Source organism: Esox lucius, chromosome 3 (assembly GCF_011004845.1).
Source record: "Esox lucius isolate fEsoLuc1 chromosome 3, fEsoLuc1.pri, whole genome shotgun sequence".
NCBI lineage: Eukaryota > Metazoa > Chordata > Actinopteri > Esociformes > Esocidae > Esox > Esox lucius.
Window position 1 is genome coordinate 24,823,956 of NC_047571.1, and position 18,500 is coordinate 24,842,455.

At 40.3% G+C, this 18,500-nt stretch overlaps 2 protein-coding genes across 3 annotated transcripts in view; both read left to right on the forward strand.

Annotated features, from left to right (window-relative positions):
• The first annotated feature begins 1,232 nt into the window (after positions 1 to 1,232).
• On the forward strand, positions 1,233 to 6,495 carry LOC105023025 (kelch-like protein 40a). Its single transcript, XM_010891893.4, has 9 exons — positions 1,233 to 1,768; positions 1,981 to 2,184; positions 2,563 to 2,700; positions 2,784 to 3,374; positions 4,187 to 4,347; positions 4,467 to 4,574; positions 5,068 to 5,253; positions 5,386 to 5,535; positions 6,353 to 6,495. The coding sequence occupies exons 1-9, from the start codon at positions 1,589 to 1,591 to the stop codon at positions 6,456 to 6,458; spliced, it is 1,824 nt and encodes a 607-aa protein (XP_010890195.1). The 5' UTR covers positions 1,233 to 1,588; the 3' UTR covers positions 6,459 to 6,495.
• Positions 6,496 to 11,521: 5,026 nt separating this feature from the next.
• The window catches only part of vipr1a (vasoactive intestinal peptide receptor 1a), a 37,732-nt gene continuing 30,753 nt past the window's right edge, over positions 11,522 to 18,500 (forward strand). For both annotated transcript variants that reach the window (XM_010891906.3, XM_010891915.3), the window contains exons 1-2: positions 11,522 to 11,717; positions 17,192 to 17,279. In XM_010891906.3, the coding sequence (XP_010890208.1) occupies positions 11,664 to 11,717; positions 17,192 to 17,279 (142 nt within the window). In that variant the 5' untranslated portion in view covers positions 11,522 to 11,663. The remainder of the gene's footprint in view (positions 11,718 to 17,191; positions 17,280 to 18,500) is intronic.

An 18,500-nucleotide genomic window follows, 5' to 3' on the forward strand; every position in this document is an offset into this window, starting at 1 on the left:
CTTTTCTTATCATATCTGCAATACATCAATTACGTAATACTCTATATATGTACTATGCACTGTATATGTACTCAGTATAAAGCTCCGGAAAGAATTAAGAGACCACTGCACATTTTTCTTTCCTTTCCGAAAAAGTTCAATTTGCAGTGGTCTCTTAATTTTAACCCTTCTGTTCCTCACTCAAAACCTTCCTTTTCAACTTTTTTGGAAAGGAAAGAAAAAGGTGCAGTGGTCTCTTCATTTTTTACCGGCGCTGTAAATACTAGAAATGTCCCCCACTTGAAAACAAAAATGAACTTCACACTGTCACCACAAGAGGACCTTGTCTCCCTTTTTAAAATGCCCTGCATCGCTGACAAAAGTAAGTACTGTAAATTTGACAACAAATCAGTTCCATTAACTCAACCATTTATCATTCAACTTGGGATGCTAAAGAGTTCTGAGGTTATAACACAGGCTTATTTTTCACACCAATCTGAAGGATATGGATTAGTAAAAGAAATGCCAATCACCCATTGAGATGGAAAGTTGATGCCATTATAGCATTTGTTCTATCTAATAGCAGTTGTTGTCAATTTCAGTCTGATTCCAGGTCCTCAGGAAGGATCTGTCACAATGTCCAATCAGGTCATTGAATCAACCAATGAAGCTGGGAGATCCACTGAGGCGACTACATTAAAAAGACAGATGCCTTCAGTGCTAATGTTCAGGCTTGAACATGTTTTCTCAGCTCTCGGAGATCACCACTTCCTTCAGTACTACCTTATTACTGTTACCTATCCTGTCTTGTCACAGGATTTAAGAAAGGATAGTCCCAACAATGTGTCATTTCTTTTGGAGGCAGTATTTGCAAGCTCCTGCAGTTATACTGCACTCTGACTACAGCCTTTTACAAAAAAAAGAGGAATACTTCTCAAACACATCGGGACTGGTGGGCTGACATATGTTAAAGGGAGCACTTGACACCCCCCTTGGGTTGCACTTCAGCTGTGGTGGTGTGTCATGGAGGGGGCGTCCAGATAGATAGAGGCAGAGACATACAGAGGTCATTTTACGCAGTCACCGAAATGGATTCTTCAGCTTTGTGTGGCGCGGTCTATAAATAGTGAAGTACGACCTGAACACTCATTTGCTCCAAAGCGGCAACACATTTCAGAGCCTGATGACGAGCCTTCCAGGTCTGGGATCCAAATGTTTTTGACTCATCAAGATATTTGTCGGAGTACAAATCCACGTTTGTAAATGTGTGTAAAATGACCTCCCGGTACATTCTATTTCATTATTACAAATCTTTGTAGCCGAGAATGGCAAGTGATGTGTGTGGACTACATAGTATGCCACGCTATCTATAAATACCCCCTGAGTTAAAGACAGTCATGGACAGCTGCAGGAACTCCTATCGGTGTAGACCAGATAGCTGCTCTATTGCTCTGCCTCCTCTCCCTCTCTTTCTCTCTGGACTGTGCAGTGGAAACAGGCGTTCCTTTTTCTAATCTCTTGTGCTGTGGGGATCGAGCAGGGATCGATCCCTCCCACAAAAACATCCAACACTGACAAGGACCTACGACAAACCTGACAGGAAAACAAGATGGCTGCCTTGTCGATAGATCCTGTGGAACAGCCCAGGATGTACCAGCAAACCCTGCTCCAGGACGGTCTCTGTGACCTGCTGGAGAACGAGAAATTTGTTGACTGTGTTCTGAAGATCCAGGACAAGGAGTTTCCGTGCCACCGCCTGGTTCTCGCTGCTTCCAGCCCCTTCTTCAAGGTACTGTGGTCCTGTTGTGTGACACAGCGCTGTGGTCCTGTTGTGTGACCAGTAAACAACATCCCACTGGCCACCACAGGTCCACAGACCAGAGGTTGAGAAACGTTAATCTAGGTTACATGTATTTCAATGTATGCACTCAATATTGTCTGCTTAGACAAAAAGCTTGAATTGATTATTATCATGATTCATTGATCATATCACTCTTCAAGGCTATGTTCCTTTCCAACTTGGAGGAAGGAGGGAAGAGAGAGATCATCCTGAAAGACGTGGAGCCTGGCATCATGGGAATGATTCTCCGCTACATCTACACGTCAGACATCAACCTGACGGAGCAGAACGTCCAAGATATCTTCATGGTGGCCAACATGTACCAGATACCATCCATCTTCTCTGTATGCGTCACCTACCTACAGGTAGCACCTGTCAGATATGCCTGCGCTTTGTCACCTTCAAACATTCTGTCATTTATCAAGTCAGATGGGTGTCCACCCCAAAACGCTGTTACTCACCTGACTCAATCAGAGAAGGCAGCGCGTTGTGCAGGTCTGACCCTGTCACTCCCTCTTTCTGTCCATCGTCTCCAACCACGTCTCACACCTACAAGCCGCATCTGTCTTTCTCTCTCTGTCATCCTCATCTGTCACAATCATCAGGAGAAACTGGTCCTGGCGAATAGCAGATCTCAACACTTGCCATCCACCACCACAACCCTCAAAGCCTGTTCCAGGTCATGATTTAACAACATGTCATGATGTATCCCGTGTTACTGATATTTGCATATTTCCCTCCAGGAGAAGCTGGTGCTGGGGAACTGCCTGGCTATCTTCAGGCTGGGGATCCTGTTGGACTGCCCTCGCCTGGCATTCACAGCCAGAGAGTTCATCTGTGAGCGCTACCAGGTCATCGTCAGGGACCAGGACTTCCACCAGGTAACCGAGTCAGTGTGTTTCCATGGAGTGTGTGTATTTCTGTGTCTCAGTTCGAATGTAACGTAAATCTATCGACCCCCTAGTTGGGTCCCAGCGAGCTGGCAGCCATCATTACTGCCGATGCGCTTAACGTGGATCGAGAAGAAGTGGTGTTTGAGTCCTTAATGGATTGGGTGGGCTATGACAAAGAGGAGAGGATGAAGGAGCTACCCAAACTCCTCCACTGTGTCCGTTTCCGCTTGATCCCAGTGGATTACTTCGAGACAAAGGTGGAAGGTCACAAGTGGATCCAAGACAACACAGAGGTCAAGAAGGAGCTACAGCTAATCAAAGATGCCCACAAAGGAAAACTCCCAGAGGTCAAGAGGTCAGGGAAGAGGAAATCCAAGGTGAAGGGAGATGATGATTCTGATGAGGAAGGGCTGCTTCCAGGAATCCTGAACAATAATCCAAGGTTTGGGATGTTTCAGACAGACCTGATTCTGATGATCAGTGAGAGAGGGAGTGTTGCATATGACCCAGTCGCAAACGAGTGCTTTGTAGTGTCGGAGTCCACAGAGATCCCTAAGAACCACTGCAGCCTAGTGACCAAAGAGAACCAGGTCTTTGTGGCTGGAGGATTCCTCATCAACGAAAACAACACAGAGGAACCGTTCAGCTCATATTTCTTACAGGTATGACTCTGTTATTATTAATCATTGGTCAGCTATGAATCTGTTATTATTAAACATTAGTCAGCTATGACATGTTATTATTAATCAATGGGTCAGCTATGACTCTGTTATTATTAAACATTGGTCAGCTATGACTCTGTTATTATTAAACATTAGTCAGCTATGACTCTCTGTTATTATTAAACATTGGTCAGGTATGACTCTGCTTTTATTAAACATTGGTCAGCTATGACTCTGTTATTATTAAACATTAGTCAGCTAAGACTCTGTTATTATTAAACATTAGTCAGCTATGACTCTCTGCTTTTATTAAACATTGGTCAGCTATGACTCTCAGTTATTCTTCAACATTAGTCAGAAATGACTTATGAGAATTAGTTAGTGATAACCCTCTGTTGTTACTGACCATTAGTCAACCATAATGACTCTCTATAAAGACTCTGCCTGATCTTATAGATGTTAGTCAGCTAAGGCTGCCACTGTCTTGTGATGTTTGCATTATTGGTTAAATGCTATTCATCAGGTCAAGTTGTGGCGATTGATATTCCCTCAGTTGTAATTTGCATGGCAATTATGTCACACTTCTTAATCTTCTTAGTCATAAGTTTAGTATACAGATGCAACATATTGTAACACATAAATGAAAAGAAAGAACTAGTGACAGGAGCAAAAGTACACACCTTTAGAGAAATTTATGTTGTTCCCCCTTAATTCACATGTGCAGGTATTATTTAAACAATTCTGTAAATTTACTTTACAAGCATTGATGGTAAACCAATATTATAACTGCTGTACACTCTTTCCACATTCAGTTTGACCCAGTGAGTGGAGAGTGGTTGGGGATGCCCCCATTGCCTGGCCCTCGCTGTCTGTTTGGACTGACTGAAGCTGATAACTCCATCTTTGTTGTGGGTGGCAAAGAGGTGAAGGAAGGGGAACATGTTCTGGACTCTGTGATGATCTACGACAGACAGTAAGTACAGACCACTTTCTCTCTCTCTGTCCTTCAGTGGCTTATAGCGTTAATGTGGACTGTTGCTGAATCATGTCTAATTGTGGTTCTGCGATATTTTCACTCCTGCCCACCTCCAGGTCGTTTAAATGGGGCGAGTCAGACCCTCTTCCCTACACAGTCTACGGTCATGGAACAGTTTCACATAATGGCCTTGTCTACGTTATAGGAGGAAAGACAGAAAGCAAGTAAGTACTGTATTATGTTCCGTGCTGAGGCCAACGTGCTGAGGTTGTGTTGCAGCTGGCCTTGTGGGGGGTTCTAAAGAGGGAAGGGACAGCAAGGGACTTGGTGCCTAAGTTAATGACACAGAAAACTAAATGTTTAGGGACGCGTTCTGGCTCGATAGCACCACCTTTACAACCAGTGCTCACAAATCATGGACAGGATCTTAAATTGACATGTCACCGTGACATCCAAATGCCGACCACACCCCCAGGCCTCATTCCCATGTCGATTGACTAAACTGAATCCATTTGTGTTCACTTGACTCTCAGCTGTGAGACATATGTCATCAATTTTCTCACCTGTGTGACCAAACCCTAGTGAAGCAGGGTAGTTTGGTGACGCACGTCGACGTCTCCATCTCTCATCATGCTGAGACAAGGCATCGCCTACACAACTGGAGACCAAATGTTTTTGTGAAGATTTGAGGCAGCGCTGTTTTGTTTCACTCGGCAGGAAATGCACACGGAGGGTGTGTGTCTACAACCCCACAAAGTTTGAGTGGAAGGAGCTAGCTCCCATGAAGCTGGCTCGTTCTCTTTTCGCCGTGACGGTCCACAAAGACCAGATCTACGTGGCCACGGGCGTCACAGACTCTGGTCTCACCAACGCCGTGGAGATCTACGACATCGCCACCAACAAGTGAGATAATAAGTGCTGTTCACATGACCTGTCGTTATTAAGAGGTTACGGCGATGTTCCTGATACGGGATTGAAACCTGATTTCAAGGCTGCTTGACTACAGTTTGCCCAAATGTTGTCTTAATGTTTCAGGTGGTCAGATTTTGCTGAGTTCCCCCAGGAGCGCAGCTCCATGAACATGATCACCATGGGGGGTTCTCTGTATGCTATCGGGGGCTTTGCCATGATGCCCAGCGAGACCAGTGACGAACTACAGCCCACAGAGATGAATGACATCTGGAGGTCAGTTATGTAACATATTCAAAATGCTTTATAGATAGTCTATTTATTCTTCATGAGTGCCTTATTACTTCAATAGAGTAGATAACAACACAGAAAATAAGAATCAGGTGGTCAGTGACAAAATTATGCAATAATAATAATGTAAATGGATTGCACTCCAAGCGTTCAAACGTAGATAGATAGCACTCCAAGTGTTCAACCGTAGATGGATAGCACTCCAAGGGTTTGAATGTAGATGGATAGCACCCCAAGGGTTTAACGTAGATGGATAGCACTCCAATGGTTTAAACATAGATGGATAGCACTCCAAGTGTTCAACCATAGATGGATAGCACTCCAAGGGTTTGAATGTAGATGGATAGCACCCCAAGGGTTTAACGTAGATGGATAGCACTCCAAGGGTTTAAACGTAGATGGATAGCACTCCAAAGGTTTAAACAAAGATGGATAGAACTCCAAGGGATTAAACTTAGATGGATAGCACTCCAAGGGTTTAAACGAAGATGGATAGAACTCCAAGGGTTTAAACGAAGATGGATAGCACTCCAAGGGTTTAAACGTAGATGGATAGCACTCCAAGGGTATAAATGTAGAAGGATAGCACTCCAAGTGTTCAAACGTAGATGGATAGCACTCCAAGGGTTCAAACGTAGATGGATAGCACTCCAAGGGTTTAAACGTAGATGGATAGCACTCCCAGGGTTCAAACATAGACGGATAGCACTCCCAGGGTTCAAACATAGATGGATAGCACTCCCAGGGTTCAAACATAGATGGATAGCATCTTATAATGACAATGTACTTCTCTGACCCACAGATTTGAAGAGGACTGTTGGAATGGAATTTTGAGAGAGATCAGTTTTGCTGCAGGAGCCACAATCCTCACAGTGAAGCTCAATACACTTCGTCTCACTAAGATGTGATCACTATGTATGAACTGCTACAATAAAACTACAGAAAGAATCCCCAGGTGTCTCTCTAATGACATAATAAGTGGACACACTGAAAAGGCTGTGGTTAAAATGGGTGGAATTTTTTCACATTATTCATAACTTGTGAATACTTTACCTTTGATTCGGTAAATGTTCTGGCTGCAGAGAGATTCAAAAACCCATTGTAATCCCCAGTAGATGGCTATGCAGGCTTTTGCTCCAAGCTTGCAGCAACACACGTATGTATATTACTTTTGTTTTTGTAACCACGTGTTTTCTCTATTACTTAATTTCTATGTATGAAACAGAAATAAAGATTATGAATTAAGAGAAAGACATACATAGTCTATTTTCTCTCCTGAAGTTATTGTGCCAAATCAGTACCTGCAAGGTACAGAATTAGTACAATTGTAATTTAAGATCTTAGTTTCCATAGAAAACACTAGAGGGGGCTAGGACTCAAAGAACAGACACTGCCAGACAAAATCTGTACATTACTGTAAGACGGTGAGGCCTTCTACTAATGGATTATTATTTTAATTTTTTCATAATCATTTGCGTTCCTTAGATGCACATATAAAGGGAGAACAATTCCATGTAATTCATGAGTTGAATCAAAGCCAGTGCTTATACCCCTCCTGATGCTTGGGAGTCATCATCGATTTGGTCAAAGTCATGTCACATAAGACATTTACTTTCTTTCCCGATATTTACACACTGTTAAATTACACATGAATTGTATGTGTAAAATACATGCTGTCAGACGGAATTACAGGTATGCTGGCATGGGACGCATATTGTAAATATTGCAAATGCTGGTTTGAATGAGTCCAGCCTACAGAGTAGCATTTATCAAACATTTCTTAATGTGGATAATTGATCTATCTGATGAAATGGGACCTGCAAAGATCCAGCCTTTATTACACTGAAACATCACACCCACGTTTCTGCTGGCCCACCCATTAACATATTTCTGGTGGGGCTCCAGAGTGCTTCAGCTGTCTGATAAGTCCCTGTCTGGCAGTGCAGCTGTGTGTAGCTGATTGCAGCCAGAGGTTGACATCCTTGTCGCGGCATTGTCAAAGTGTTTCCCACAACGCACCACATCAATTTTGATTTTGTACACTTTCACAAAAAAATTATAAATAGGCGTTTCTTAATTATATGAAACATGCCTTTGTTTGTTTGATTTCATGACTTTGTTTAAAGTGAATCCCCAGTTTTGACAGATTACTATTTAACTTTATATACAATCTACAGCCTTCCAACAAAGTTAATTTAGTGAAAACAGCTTTTCTATGTGAGAATGGTGTTGTCGTACCACAACAACAGAATAGTGTGGGTGAATATACTAGATTATGCGGGTGAATATACAGCTGATTGACTTACAGTGGATATAAAAAGTCTACACTCCCCTGTTAAAATGCCAGATTGCTGTGATGTAAAAAGAATGAGACAAAGATAAATCATGTCAGAACTTTTTCCACTTTTAATGTGACCTATAATGTGAACAATTCAATTGAAAAACAAACTGAAATCTTTGAGGGGGAAAAATGAAAAATAAAAACCTTACAATAAACTGGTTGCATAAGTGTGCACACCCTCTTATAACTGGGGATGTGGCTGTGTTCAGAATTAACCAATCACATTCAAACACAAAATGTTAAATAGAAGTCATTACACACCTGCCATAATTTAAAGTGACTCTGATTAATCACAAATAAAGTTCAGCTGTTCTAGTAGGATTTTCCTGACATTGTCTTAGTTGCATCTCAGAGCAAACATTATGGTCCACAGAGAGCTTCCAAAGCATCAGAGGGATCTCATTGTTGAAAGATATCAGTCAGGAGAAGGGTACAAAATAATTTACAAAGGATTATATATACCATGGAACACAGTGAAGACCAGGTTACTGACCAGGTTACTAACCAGGTTACTGTGAGTTTTATTTTATTAATTTTTTTTCCTCAAAGATTTCAGTTTGTTTTTCAATAGAATTGTTCACGTTATAGGTCACATTAAAGGTGGAAAAAGTTCTGACATGATTTATCTTTGTCTCATTTGTTTACATCACAAGAACCTGGCATTTTAACAGGGGTGTGTAGACTTTTTATATCCACTGTATTCAAACTGCTTCAGGAGAATGATGTGATCCACCGAGTTTCAGTTTCAGTGTTTTCTTCTTCTTTTCTCCAATTTACTGACAATATGTAAAATTCCCCCACTGAAATATAAGAAATGTCTATAATATATCTGCAGTAATAGCTTGCTGAGCAGATATTTGAATAGCGCTTGTGTCGTGAGCATAGCAGTTATGTCAGATGCAAGATTATACTCAAGGTTGGACAATCTCAAGGCTACAGGTCCATCTCCAGAGACCTTTATGCTTCTCTTTCCATTGTAGGCAATATTAACAAGAAGTTAAAGGCCAATGCCACTGGAGCAACCTCTGACTGTGGCCACAGGAGAAAACTTGTTGGAAGACCGCAGCAAAGGATTGTTTTTATGGTGGAGGCAGCACTGTGATCAGTTGCCACACAGATTCAAGCTGACTTTCACACATAAAGTACAACAATACACTCTGATCGCCCAGAATTTTCAGAGGCCTCCCCGAAAGGTCGGAGCTCAAGGCTCCTCCCCCAACCCCTCAAAATGTATCTTCATCAATTAGCTTATACCACTGCCTCCTATGCCAGTAGACTGATGGCGGTCTACCTTTAACTATACATATTTACTAATGGAAAAGAGTGAAGTAAAAAAAAACGACAAAAACACAATCGCGTCAGAACAAATAAAGGACAGTGCTGTATAACCTATTGATCATTGTTCAACACCAAGGACAGCGTTATATAAGCTAGCTCTGTGATAGTGGGGGAGATTAGGAGAAGAAAGGCTATGATTACTGCTGGACCCAGGCAGTGATGTCGCGCAGTGTTCATTTTGGCAATTTCTTTTTTATTTATTCTAGTTTCAATAATTTTGAGTAAAATATCTTTCAGATTTAGACACATTTGTATAATTTGAATAATGATTCAATCTAGTTAGGCCTATTGTCAATATGACGAAAACAGTGAGACATTTTAGTCAACAAAATGCCCTTTAGTTACATTTTAGTCCAGTCCCAATTATTGTCCCATTAACCGATAGCAGCTTAAATATATCACCATATCAAATATGGCCAGTGGAACATACCATAATATTTAACTTACAATGTTGATATTACCTACTCTTAGGCTTATTTATTAAAGTAGCTATGGAAGTACATTTCCTAAATGTAATTAGCCAATATAAAATATGTAGGCCTATTGTACACACATTATTGTTTGAGCAGTTTAATTGACATGGATGGAAATATCAGTTTGAAATGTAAGAACGGGGAGACAAGAAGATTCAAAAACATTTTGATAGCTAAATTAGGGTATACCCACGTGTCCAGTTACCACACCATGGACTTTGCCTGCGCTTAAATATTGGGATGATGCGCTTTCAGATGTATTTTGATGACATCTGAAAGCACATAATGAAAAAAAAAAACTGAGGGCCTCTCTTTCCAAAACAGAGGTTTTGTCCACAGAAAAAGATGTATTTCACAAATATTAATGTCACTAGTTTTGTTGATGAAATCAACACAGATTTTGCATTGGGAAGGCTTGTTGCTTGTGAAGACATGTGCTACCAAATATTACACCAATTAATATTCTCTACCATGGTTTTAAGGATAGTGGTATAGACATGTAAAGTCAAATGAGTCTGCCATTTTTAATTAATGACAAAAAGACCAGGGATTTTATTGAGGTTCATGTGGGATGGAGGTCATATAATCACATGCAAAATGACAGTTATATACATGCAGTACTTTTTTTCATTTCATTTGCAGTATCACTGTGCTCCATGTAATTATTATTTATGGTCAGAGAGCTGGGGCTACAGGGAAACCTAATTCTGATGTTATAATGTTCCTCCTTTCAGAGATAAGATGAACTCATGAAACAGAGTTCAGCAGATCGTTCAGGAGATAAAAAGAGAAGAGTAGACTAGAGCAGGCATTTATTGCACACACACACACCCAGACAAACACATGCGCACACTGTCTCACTCATACACAAATTCTAGACGGATTCTTGGAGATTTTCTCAACTGCACTGCCGCACATAACAATGGTCACACACACATACAGAAGTATAAGAGTGGAATCCCAGTCCGCCATGCACTGAACAACAATAAGACTGTGCAGGTGTGTTGGTCTGGAGCATTTTAACATCTGGACAACCCCACATGAACATGCCAGTGGACTGAGACAATTTGGTACACATCAAAGAAAACACTGAGGTACATAGACCTCAGAAAGCAATGCCACCCAGTACAACCTTTTCAATAAAATACACTTTGAATAGCTTTCGTCAAAACTGAACTTGAATTGATTTTACCAAATCTACGTGTTTACCGAAAACTATGTAGCCTACGTCTATAGAATAAACAGGTATTTCGTTACTCAGAGACATGTTGACCTTTCACTGAAATAAATTGTAATGTCAGAGTATTTAAGCAGCACGGTGATTTATGTCTAATCAATGGTATTCGTATCCAGTAGATTCCCATGGTCTTTCTCTTCCTCGTTCCCACGCTAGTTAGCTAATCGCAGAATGAGGTCTTTACAGATACATTTTCGTGCAGTTGCGGATTGTAGCACTTACGATGCCTTGCTAGATTTGATAACGACAGCCAAATAACAAATTACAATATAACTCAACATCTGATTCGCCAAAGCTAGTGTGAGATCATACAAATCGCAACCCAACGCTTCATCAAATTTGCAACTTTATAATGGAGTTTTATTCATACATTTTCAACTATTAATTCTATGAATAGAGGGCTGGAAACTATATTATTTTTCCACGTGAAAGAACAACTCTGTTACATCGTTAATAAACGAGAGATTTTTCAATGTGTACCCGCCCACTGCCGTTCCCTTCTCACTTTGGTTTCATAGGTTTCCGAAACCGATAGATTAGTGGTGAAGGTGTTTCAATGAGTCCATCCTGTCCACCCACGGCGCTATACCACTCACTTGGCTGATACGACAACTTATTAGTGTATCTATTCAGAGTTAGTGCATTTTTTGTATTTAACAGTTCACTCCGGTAGCCCCTTCACCTGCTTGGATATTGAAAAAAAACTATATTATTGATCAGCGTCATGGATGCTTCCAAAGGATTCTTTGTTTTAACTCTAATGTACACGTTGGGAACTGTAAGTACAGCCTATGACTTCATATTTATAATGTATTTTCTGTTCTAACTACCTGAGCCCCTTGATGTGACAGCATTTCTGATTTTGTTTAAGGTTACTAATATCTTATGTACAATGAAATTTACGTCAAATTTTTACCAGAGATGTCAATGGAGGGTTAAAGGAGAATTTCACTTTTTTCAACTTAATGTTGGGTCCCCTTATCTGTTGAGCTAGGCTAGTTGTAGGTGCCTAGTTGCTACAGGCTTAACGCTACAGCCGATATCCTTGATTCATGCACTGGTGACATAGCTGTTTGACAAATTTATTTTATTAGTTCAGTTCTTCAAAGTTGGTCAGGCATACCTTCAAGTAGAACTATCAATCCCTTTTTTACATTCTATGCTCCCATCAAAGATACATCCAGGGTCTATTAAGTCTACTCACATTCTGGTCAACTCATTATCAATGATTATTATTAATTAGCAAATTTTCTGCACTGAACTAAATGTATTATGAATCTGCAACTCCATTAAGTCCAGCATCTCAGTTTGTTTATTCTATGGTCTCTCTCTTATTCATGTGATTTCTAGAGAAAGAGGTCTGGAGAAAGGGGTTGTGGAGCTCACAAAAACCCTGACTGAAATGGAATCCAATTTATTGAACAGATGTTGGTTCAGTAAACTATACTAACTAGCTGCCAATTTGCTTAATTGCACTATCAGCACTACTGTTTAAAGAAACCGAACCAAGGATTACAGCCCATGGACTACTTTCAGAATAAGGAACCATTTAAAACGATGTTGATAAAAAGGTGTGATTCTCCTTTGATAAGAACAACTGAATTGAATAGGCTGCAATATTTTCAGTGCATGCTAACGTGAATGGTCCTTCTTTTATATTCCTTATAATTGTTCCACACTAGCTACATGCTGTACATTTCTATAATGGTATATCAAATGCACCAAAGCTATATTTTTAAACAGTTAAATATTGTGTTATGATGAAACATTATGGTTACACTTGTTTTGAGAGTCCCAATTTCCATCTTAAGATGACCTAAGGAAAGTAATACTATCAACAAACCTTCAACATACTATCAGTTGTCTAGCAGTTAACCCTAATCTTAGGGTTAGGTTTAGAATACGGTTCAGGGTAAGTGTTAAGGTTAGGGATAGTGTTAGGATAATAGTAAATATTAGGGTAAGGACTAGGGTTAGATGGTTAAACTGTAAATTATAGTCACTAGGTAATCTGGGAAAATAAAATGTTACCTACATCATACATAGATTAGACATTTACCTGCCCCTTTCTCTTACACAATTCACCAGCATCCAAAATGTCCAAACCATACCAGGGCAACATGATTACCTATTACCTTCTAGTAGGCTTGAGTTGTTTAAGCCACTAACTTCAGCTCTGAGGGTTGTGTTCAAGTCTGGTATTAGGCACACCTTTTTGTTTTATAGTATTAAGTCTTTCCCATTCTTTTGTTGCATCTAATGAATCAGAATAGGGCCACATCTAAAGTGCCTCCAGGTGTGTAGGGTGTGTATTTAGTGTAATCTCATCAATAAACAACACAGGTATGGGAAGAACAGTTGATTTAGGGCCAGAAGCTGACTTTTTCTTATGCTATTTTCCCACATGTTCTATGATTGATCAGTCTTGCGTGATATAGTTCTTTGCAATTAAAGGGTCAGCATGCCGAATGTATTCTCCATGTGGAACATACTGTAGGTAAATAGCAGCAACAAACCATTTGCATTTAAGCAAACGCTCCTCAGTGATGGATTTTAAAATGGAAACTTTTGTGGATGTTAACTTTCTCTCTTCTACAGCTATAAAGCTGAGCATACCAGGACTATGGACATAGAAAAGAGAGACTGAATATCTCAAAAACTAAAACCTACTTTACCTTGCTCCCCAATCCCTCATTTGCTCCTTACACCACTATTTTAACTTTGGTCGACCAGCTTAAAAAAAATCAATAAAGACTTTATTTAAATTCAAATAAAACTTCACAGTGATTCTTCCATGAGGACGGGAAAGGAAATAAACTTAACATAAAATGTCAGAAAGTAGCCTAAGAAGTCTCTCAACCAAGATGGATGTCTAACCACATCGTGTTACAGCAATCTGGTGGCTGATGGCACAGTCTGTGACGAAGCATCCAACTGTTGCTTGATTTACGGGTAAAGATTGGTTGCAATGTCTGGACAGAGAACACCACCAAAGAAGCCTTTCAACAGAGAGGAAAGAGGCTGGGCCAAAGGGTAAACAGAAATCGTTCCACAATAAGCAAGAGAGTGAGTTATTTTATCGGGAACAATGGGAGTGTGCCAAGGTAGTTAGTCAAGATAAATATGCATTGATATTTTGAAAAGGGATGCTGAGGATGTCAGGAGTGTATTAAGTGTACTACCCACAGAATCTGTGACTATGAGGTAAAAACCCTTTTGAATCAGCCTCTCTTTTGTCAGAGATGAAAGCCTTGCTTCCACACATCTAAAAACTATTCACATGTTAGTTCAGCTGTCTAATAAATATACTTTAATTATGCAATTGCAAAAAGTATAATTTGCTGGGTTTATACAGGTATTGGGTATTATTAATCCAAAAAAGGTATAATTTGATTGTTGTTGGCTTTCTGTTGCTGCAGGTTTGTCTGAAATATGGATTGTTCTTGGAAAAAGTAATATTTTGGAAGAGCTTCACGTTGAGTGTTTTTGGAAACCTCAGCAGCTGTTCTTTCTGTTATTATATATTCCTGTACGGACAAATGTAGTACCTGCATGTGAAATACAAATTCTAATGACATACGTGTTTTAAACAGACCTATTTTTTGGAAAAGTCAGGGACCAAATAGTGAACAAATAATGTGATAAATGGAGGAAAGAGACTAGGCCAAAACCATTTGGGATAGAACCATGAACCATCATCTTCCGCCTCCTCTTCTTCCTCGTTCCCCTTCGGGTGATTGGATATCCATCTTCCAGTGTCCTTGGTCACTGCTGGCTACATCTGCAGAGATACATTTGTGATTCACACAGGAAGGCCTCCATGTCTGAACCATGCTGCCATTTCTCTGCCTAAAAATGTAAAACCCCCAATTAGTTTATGATTTTTCGATATGCCAGAGGTCTTTCCTAAAGTGGTCTAGCGAAGGGCTATATCCTTTACGTCCATGTATGAGTTACAATGACAATGTGTAGGAAGAAACTGTGATGATGAAGTTAGTGATAATGACGACGATGATGATGGGAATTATTATAAAATAATTCATTCTTTAGGGGTGAAGAACACACTCGTTGTCTTCCCCAACAGTTACAGCCCCCCTCCCCCCAAGAGGGTCCACTGTCCTTGCTGTAGATGTTATCCTTCGCTGGATTCACAGAAATCCACATAAGTAGGTGGCAGCGCACACTTACTCATTGATGGACTGTGATTAAACCATAGAAGAAGAAGCAGATACAGTAGCTGGGCTGTGATAAAAGAAGAAGAAGTAGACACACTGGCCGGGACACCGGTGCCCGGTGTTATTCGCCTGCCGGGTGCTGTTTATCCACAGTGCCGATACCGCACAGGAACACTGGTGCAAACCTCCACCTCTTAATGAAGAACAGAGGTTTTGTTAAGCTATTGCCTGGGAGTAGAGTTTGATTTATGTCATAGCTGAAGAGTCTCATCCAGCTAAGTAAAAGCCATAAATCAGATCAACCTCCGAAAGACTGAGTTGGGCTCTGTCTTAGCCGTTGGGTTTACTGAAACCTTATAATAGCGGGGTCCATGGATATATACTGCCCTGGGGTCTGCCTCACTAATAGATAGTGACCGTGAGAGTAGTGGGCTCTACTGACACATACTGGAGGGTCCACTGAGGCATAATGTGGTGAGGGTCTTTTGAGATGTTTTGTGTTGGGGTTTATATTTTAGAAAAATACGCTGGTGGGGCCTCAGTGCTGAACGATGTTGTAGAGTGAGACTTTAGGTCACATATAAGGATAGAAGTGGGTGCTTTCTGTAGAATAAAGAGAGTGTACTAAAAAGATATTCTGGTCGGATCCTGGCTACTCACTCCACTGGAACGTATTTTCTGATGATAAAAGCTGACAACGCCAAGAGGAAAATAACCCCCAGCTGGAATCAGTCTGTGGAGTCCAAGGTGATGGCTGAGGATGACTGATGATCTGTGATATAATTCCCCTTGGAATTTCCCAGAAAACAAGCCTGAAGACGAGGAAAATAAAAATGAAGAATATCTATTGTAAAATAATAATAATCAGTGCAACACACAATTGGTTGACCTTTCAGCCTATGAGCATTTGTCAGATTGATTTGAAGTGGCCTGCTTCATCTGATCATTCCTCTGTCTGGAGATGAGATGTTATTCTTTTCGATTTTAAAGTTACTGCCCAGTGTTTCAGTTTTCACGGAAATGTGACCTGTGACCTACAATTACAGTCACATTTATTTTTAATCCAAATTGGTTTTCTATGATAAGCATGCTATTAAGCAACCTTTCTGTGTTGGAATGGTATGGGTTTACCCAAAAACAGAATGGTCTGGGGTTACCTAAATTATTGAATGGTGTGGGGTTACAAAAATAACTGACTGGTGTGGGGTTACCCAAATAACTGAATGGTCTGGGGTTACCCAAATAACTGAATGGTCTGGGCTAATAATGGTCATAAATATTATTGGTAGATTGGCCAGCTCATCCTCATCTTTTCAAATGTATGCTTTGGCCCCAAATACGAGTTTAGTCAACAACAATATTTGGGTATTTTTCAGTGGGAAGTTACTTCAATTAACTTAATTGAGGAGACTTCACTGTATTGGTTAAGAATCACGTTCACTGTTATATATCTCAGATATCTGCTTGGAATATGTGCCTATAGGGTCACTATGACCTTATTTACTAGATAATGAATCCCTGTCAGAAAGAAAACTGCAGATGCACTTCTAAACCTCTAAACCAGGGGTGTCCAAACAGCTCCACGGAGGGCCGAGTGTCTGCAGGTTTTCGCTCTCCCCTTGTACTTGATTGACTAATTAGGTTACTAATTGGTTAGTTTCCACCCTCACCTGGCTGTTTAGGTGTGAACTGGGAACCAATTTATAGGAAAAACCAAAAACCCACAGACTCTCTGTGGAATGGTTTGGCACCCCTGCTCTAAACGAAATGTTGCCTTGTTTAGTCTACTGTTCTCACACATATACATTCAGATCTGGGGCTCTTTAGTGGCTGTAGGAACTCAGAATTCTCTGGTTACTACTTCATTGAGTAGGATGTACTTACTAACACTGATTTGTGTGGTTGTTCAACCTAAGCTGTTTTAAAGTGTCTGCACCAACTGTAAGTCAATCTGGACACTGTAAGGCCAATTATCCTTGGGGTCAGGGGCGGTGTTCAACATTTTGCCCACGAGGTGGGGTGGCCGCCAAAAAGGGGTTGCACGAATTTTGAAGTATGACGTATTGTTGTTTTACAGATGGTGTCCATGCAGATATGTGACATCATGGTGACAATAGAGAAACAGAAAGAGTCGTGCATGTCCCAAGCAGAAAACATGACATCTGGTAAGTTCTGTGATTCGGCTTGTGTGTTTTGTTTATCAAAATCCCTATTAGCTGTTCTCATGTAGCAGCTACACTTCCTGCAGTCCGCACTGCACATATAACACATTACGCAGTACAGGAAACTGACATTTTGGGATGTTCCTCTGTAAACGTCCTTAGTCCTCTGTAAGTGCTTCACACAATATTTAGAGCATAAGAGATTTAACCATGTCACCCATTCCAAGTGGTACAACCAGAGTGGTTTATCCAATACACTGATGTAGTGGGGCTTGCCTTCAACGTATTTAAGCCTTTAGTTAGACGATTTAGACCAAATGCTGTGTGCCTCAAGTGTTCTTTGTCTTCTCGGGTGCCCTGAATAGCTTTGAAATTTGTCTGCAGAGATATTACTATGCACTGTTTTTAATTACACCCCTTGTGGATGTTGGATACTGATCATGTTATTGGGATAAAGTGCAGTTTAAACATGTGAATATGTTCTGATTTATAGGCTAAAGGGATCATTTAATTTCACCTGGCGTTATAGCATGCTTGACATTTTCCCACTGAGCATACGTCTGCACAGTTGACAGTCTTTGTAAATGTGGGAACATTTCATCTGAAGAACATGCAAAGAATGTGGAACAACACACGACCGATTTGAGGACTAGGCTACCGACACTGAGACCTAATTACTGCTAATTCTAATCAACTTTTGCACTCGGACAATGTATCACAACACCATTTTCATTTAGAAATCATTACTTTTAATATTCTTACCAGATTCATACTCTAGAGGGGTAACGTGTCCTGGAAGGTGATGCAGTATGTTGGTTTGTGAGGGAATTTAGTAATGTTATTCTTGCGGGGGACTTAATACTTAATTCATTTCAAATGTCAAGCGTAGCTATTTTTTTTTTAATATGAAGCCAGGCCACATGGTGGAAAAAAACTGTCCCAAATGCTAGTAATGCACTAAGCCTCACCCTGAGTATAGAGTCCTATGAGCAATTATTTAAATTTAGACAGTTTTTCAATTTACACTTTCTGTAAATGATACTGAATATTTCATAGGGTAATTATGGCAAGGCCCAACTTGAATTGCAAAATTGTAAATTGACTGTTTAGAGGTGAAAGGAATGGTGATAGGGGATATTATCCCTCTTTTGATCAGGCTGTATTGTATTAAATCAGATTCACAGCAGGATCTAAATGTATAGAAAATTTTCCCACACCAGCTGA

What these genes read in the sequence shown, in the direction of transcription:
- LOC105023025 (XM_010891893.4), top strand. Translation starts at nt 1,589, where the DNA reads ATGGCTGCCTTGTCGATAGATCCTGTGGAACAGCCCAGGATGTACCAG. An exon ending in CTTCCAGCCCCTTCTTCAAG is followed by an intron (nt 1,769 to 1,980) that starts GTACTGTGGTCC and finishes TCACTCTTCAAG; the next exon opens with GCTATGTTCCTTTCCAACTT. An exon ending in GGGACCAGGACTTCCACCAG is followed by an intron (nt 2,701 to 2,783) that starts GTAACCGAGTCA and finishes TCGACCCCCTAG; the next exon opens with TTGGGTCCCAGCGAGCTGGC.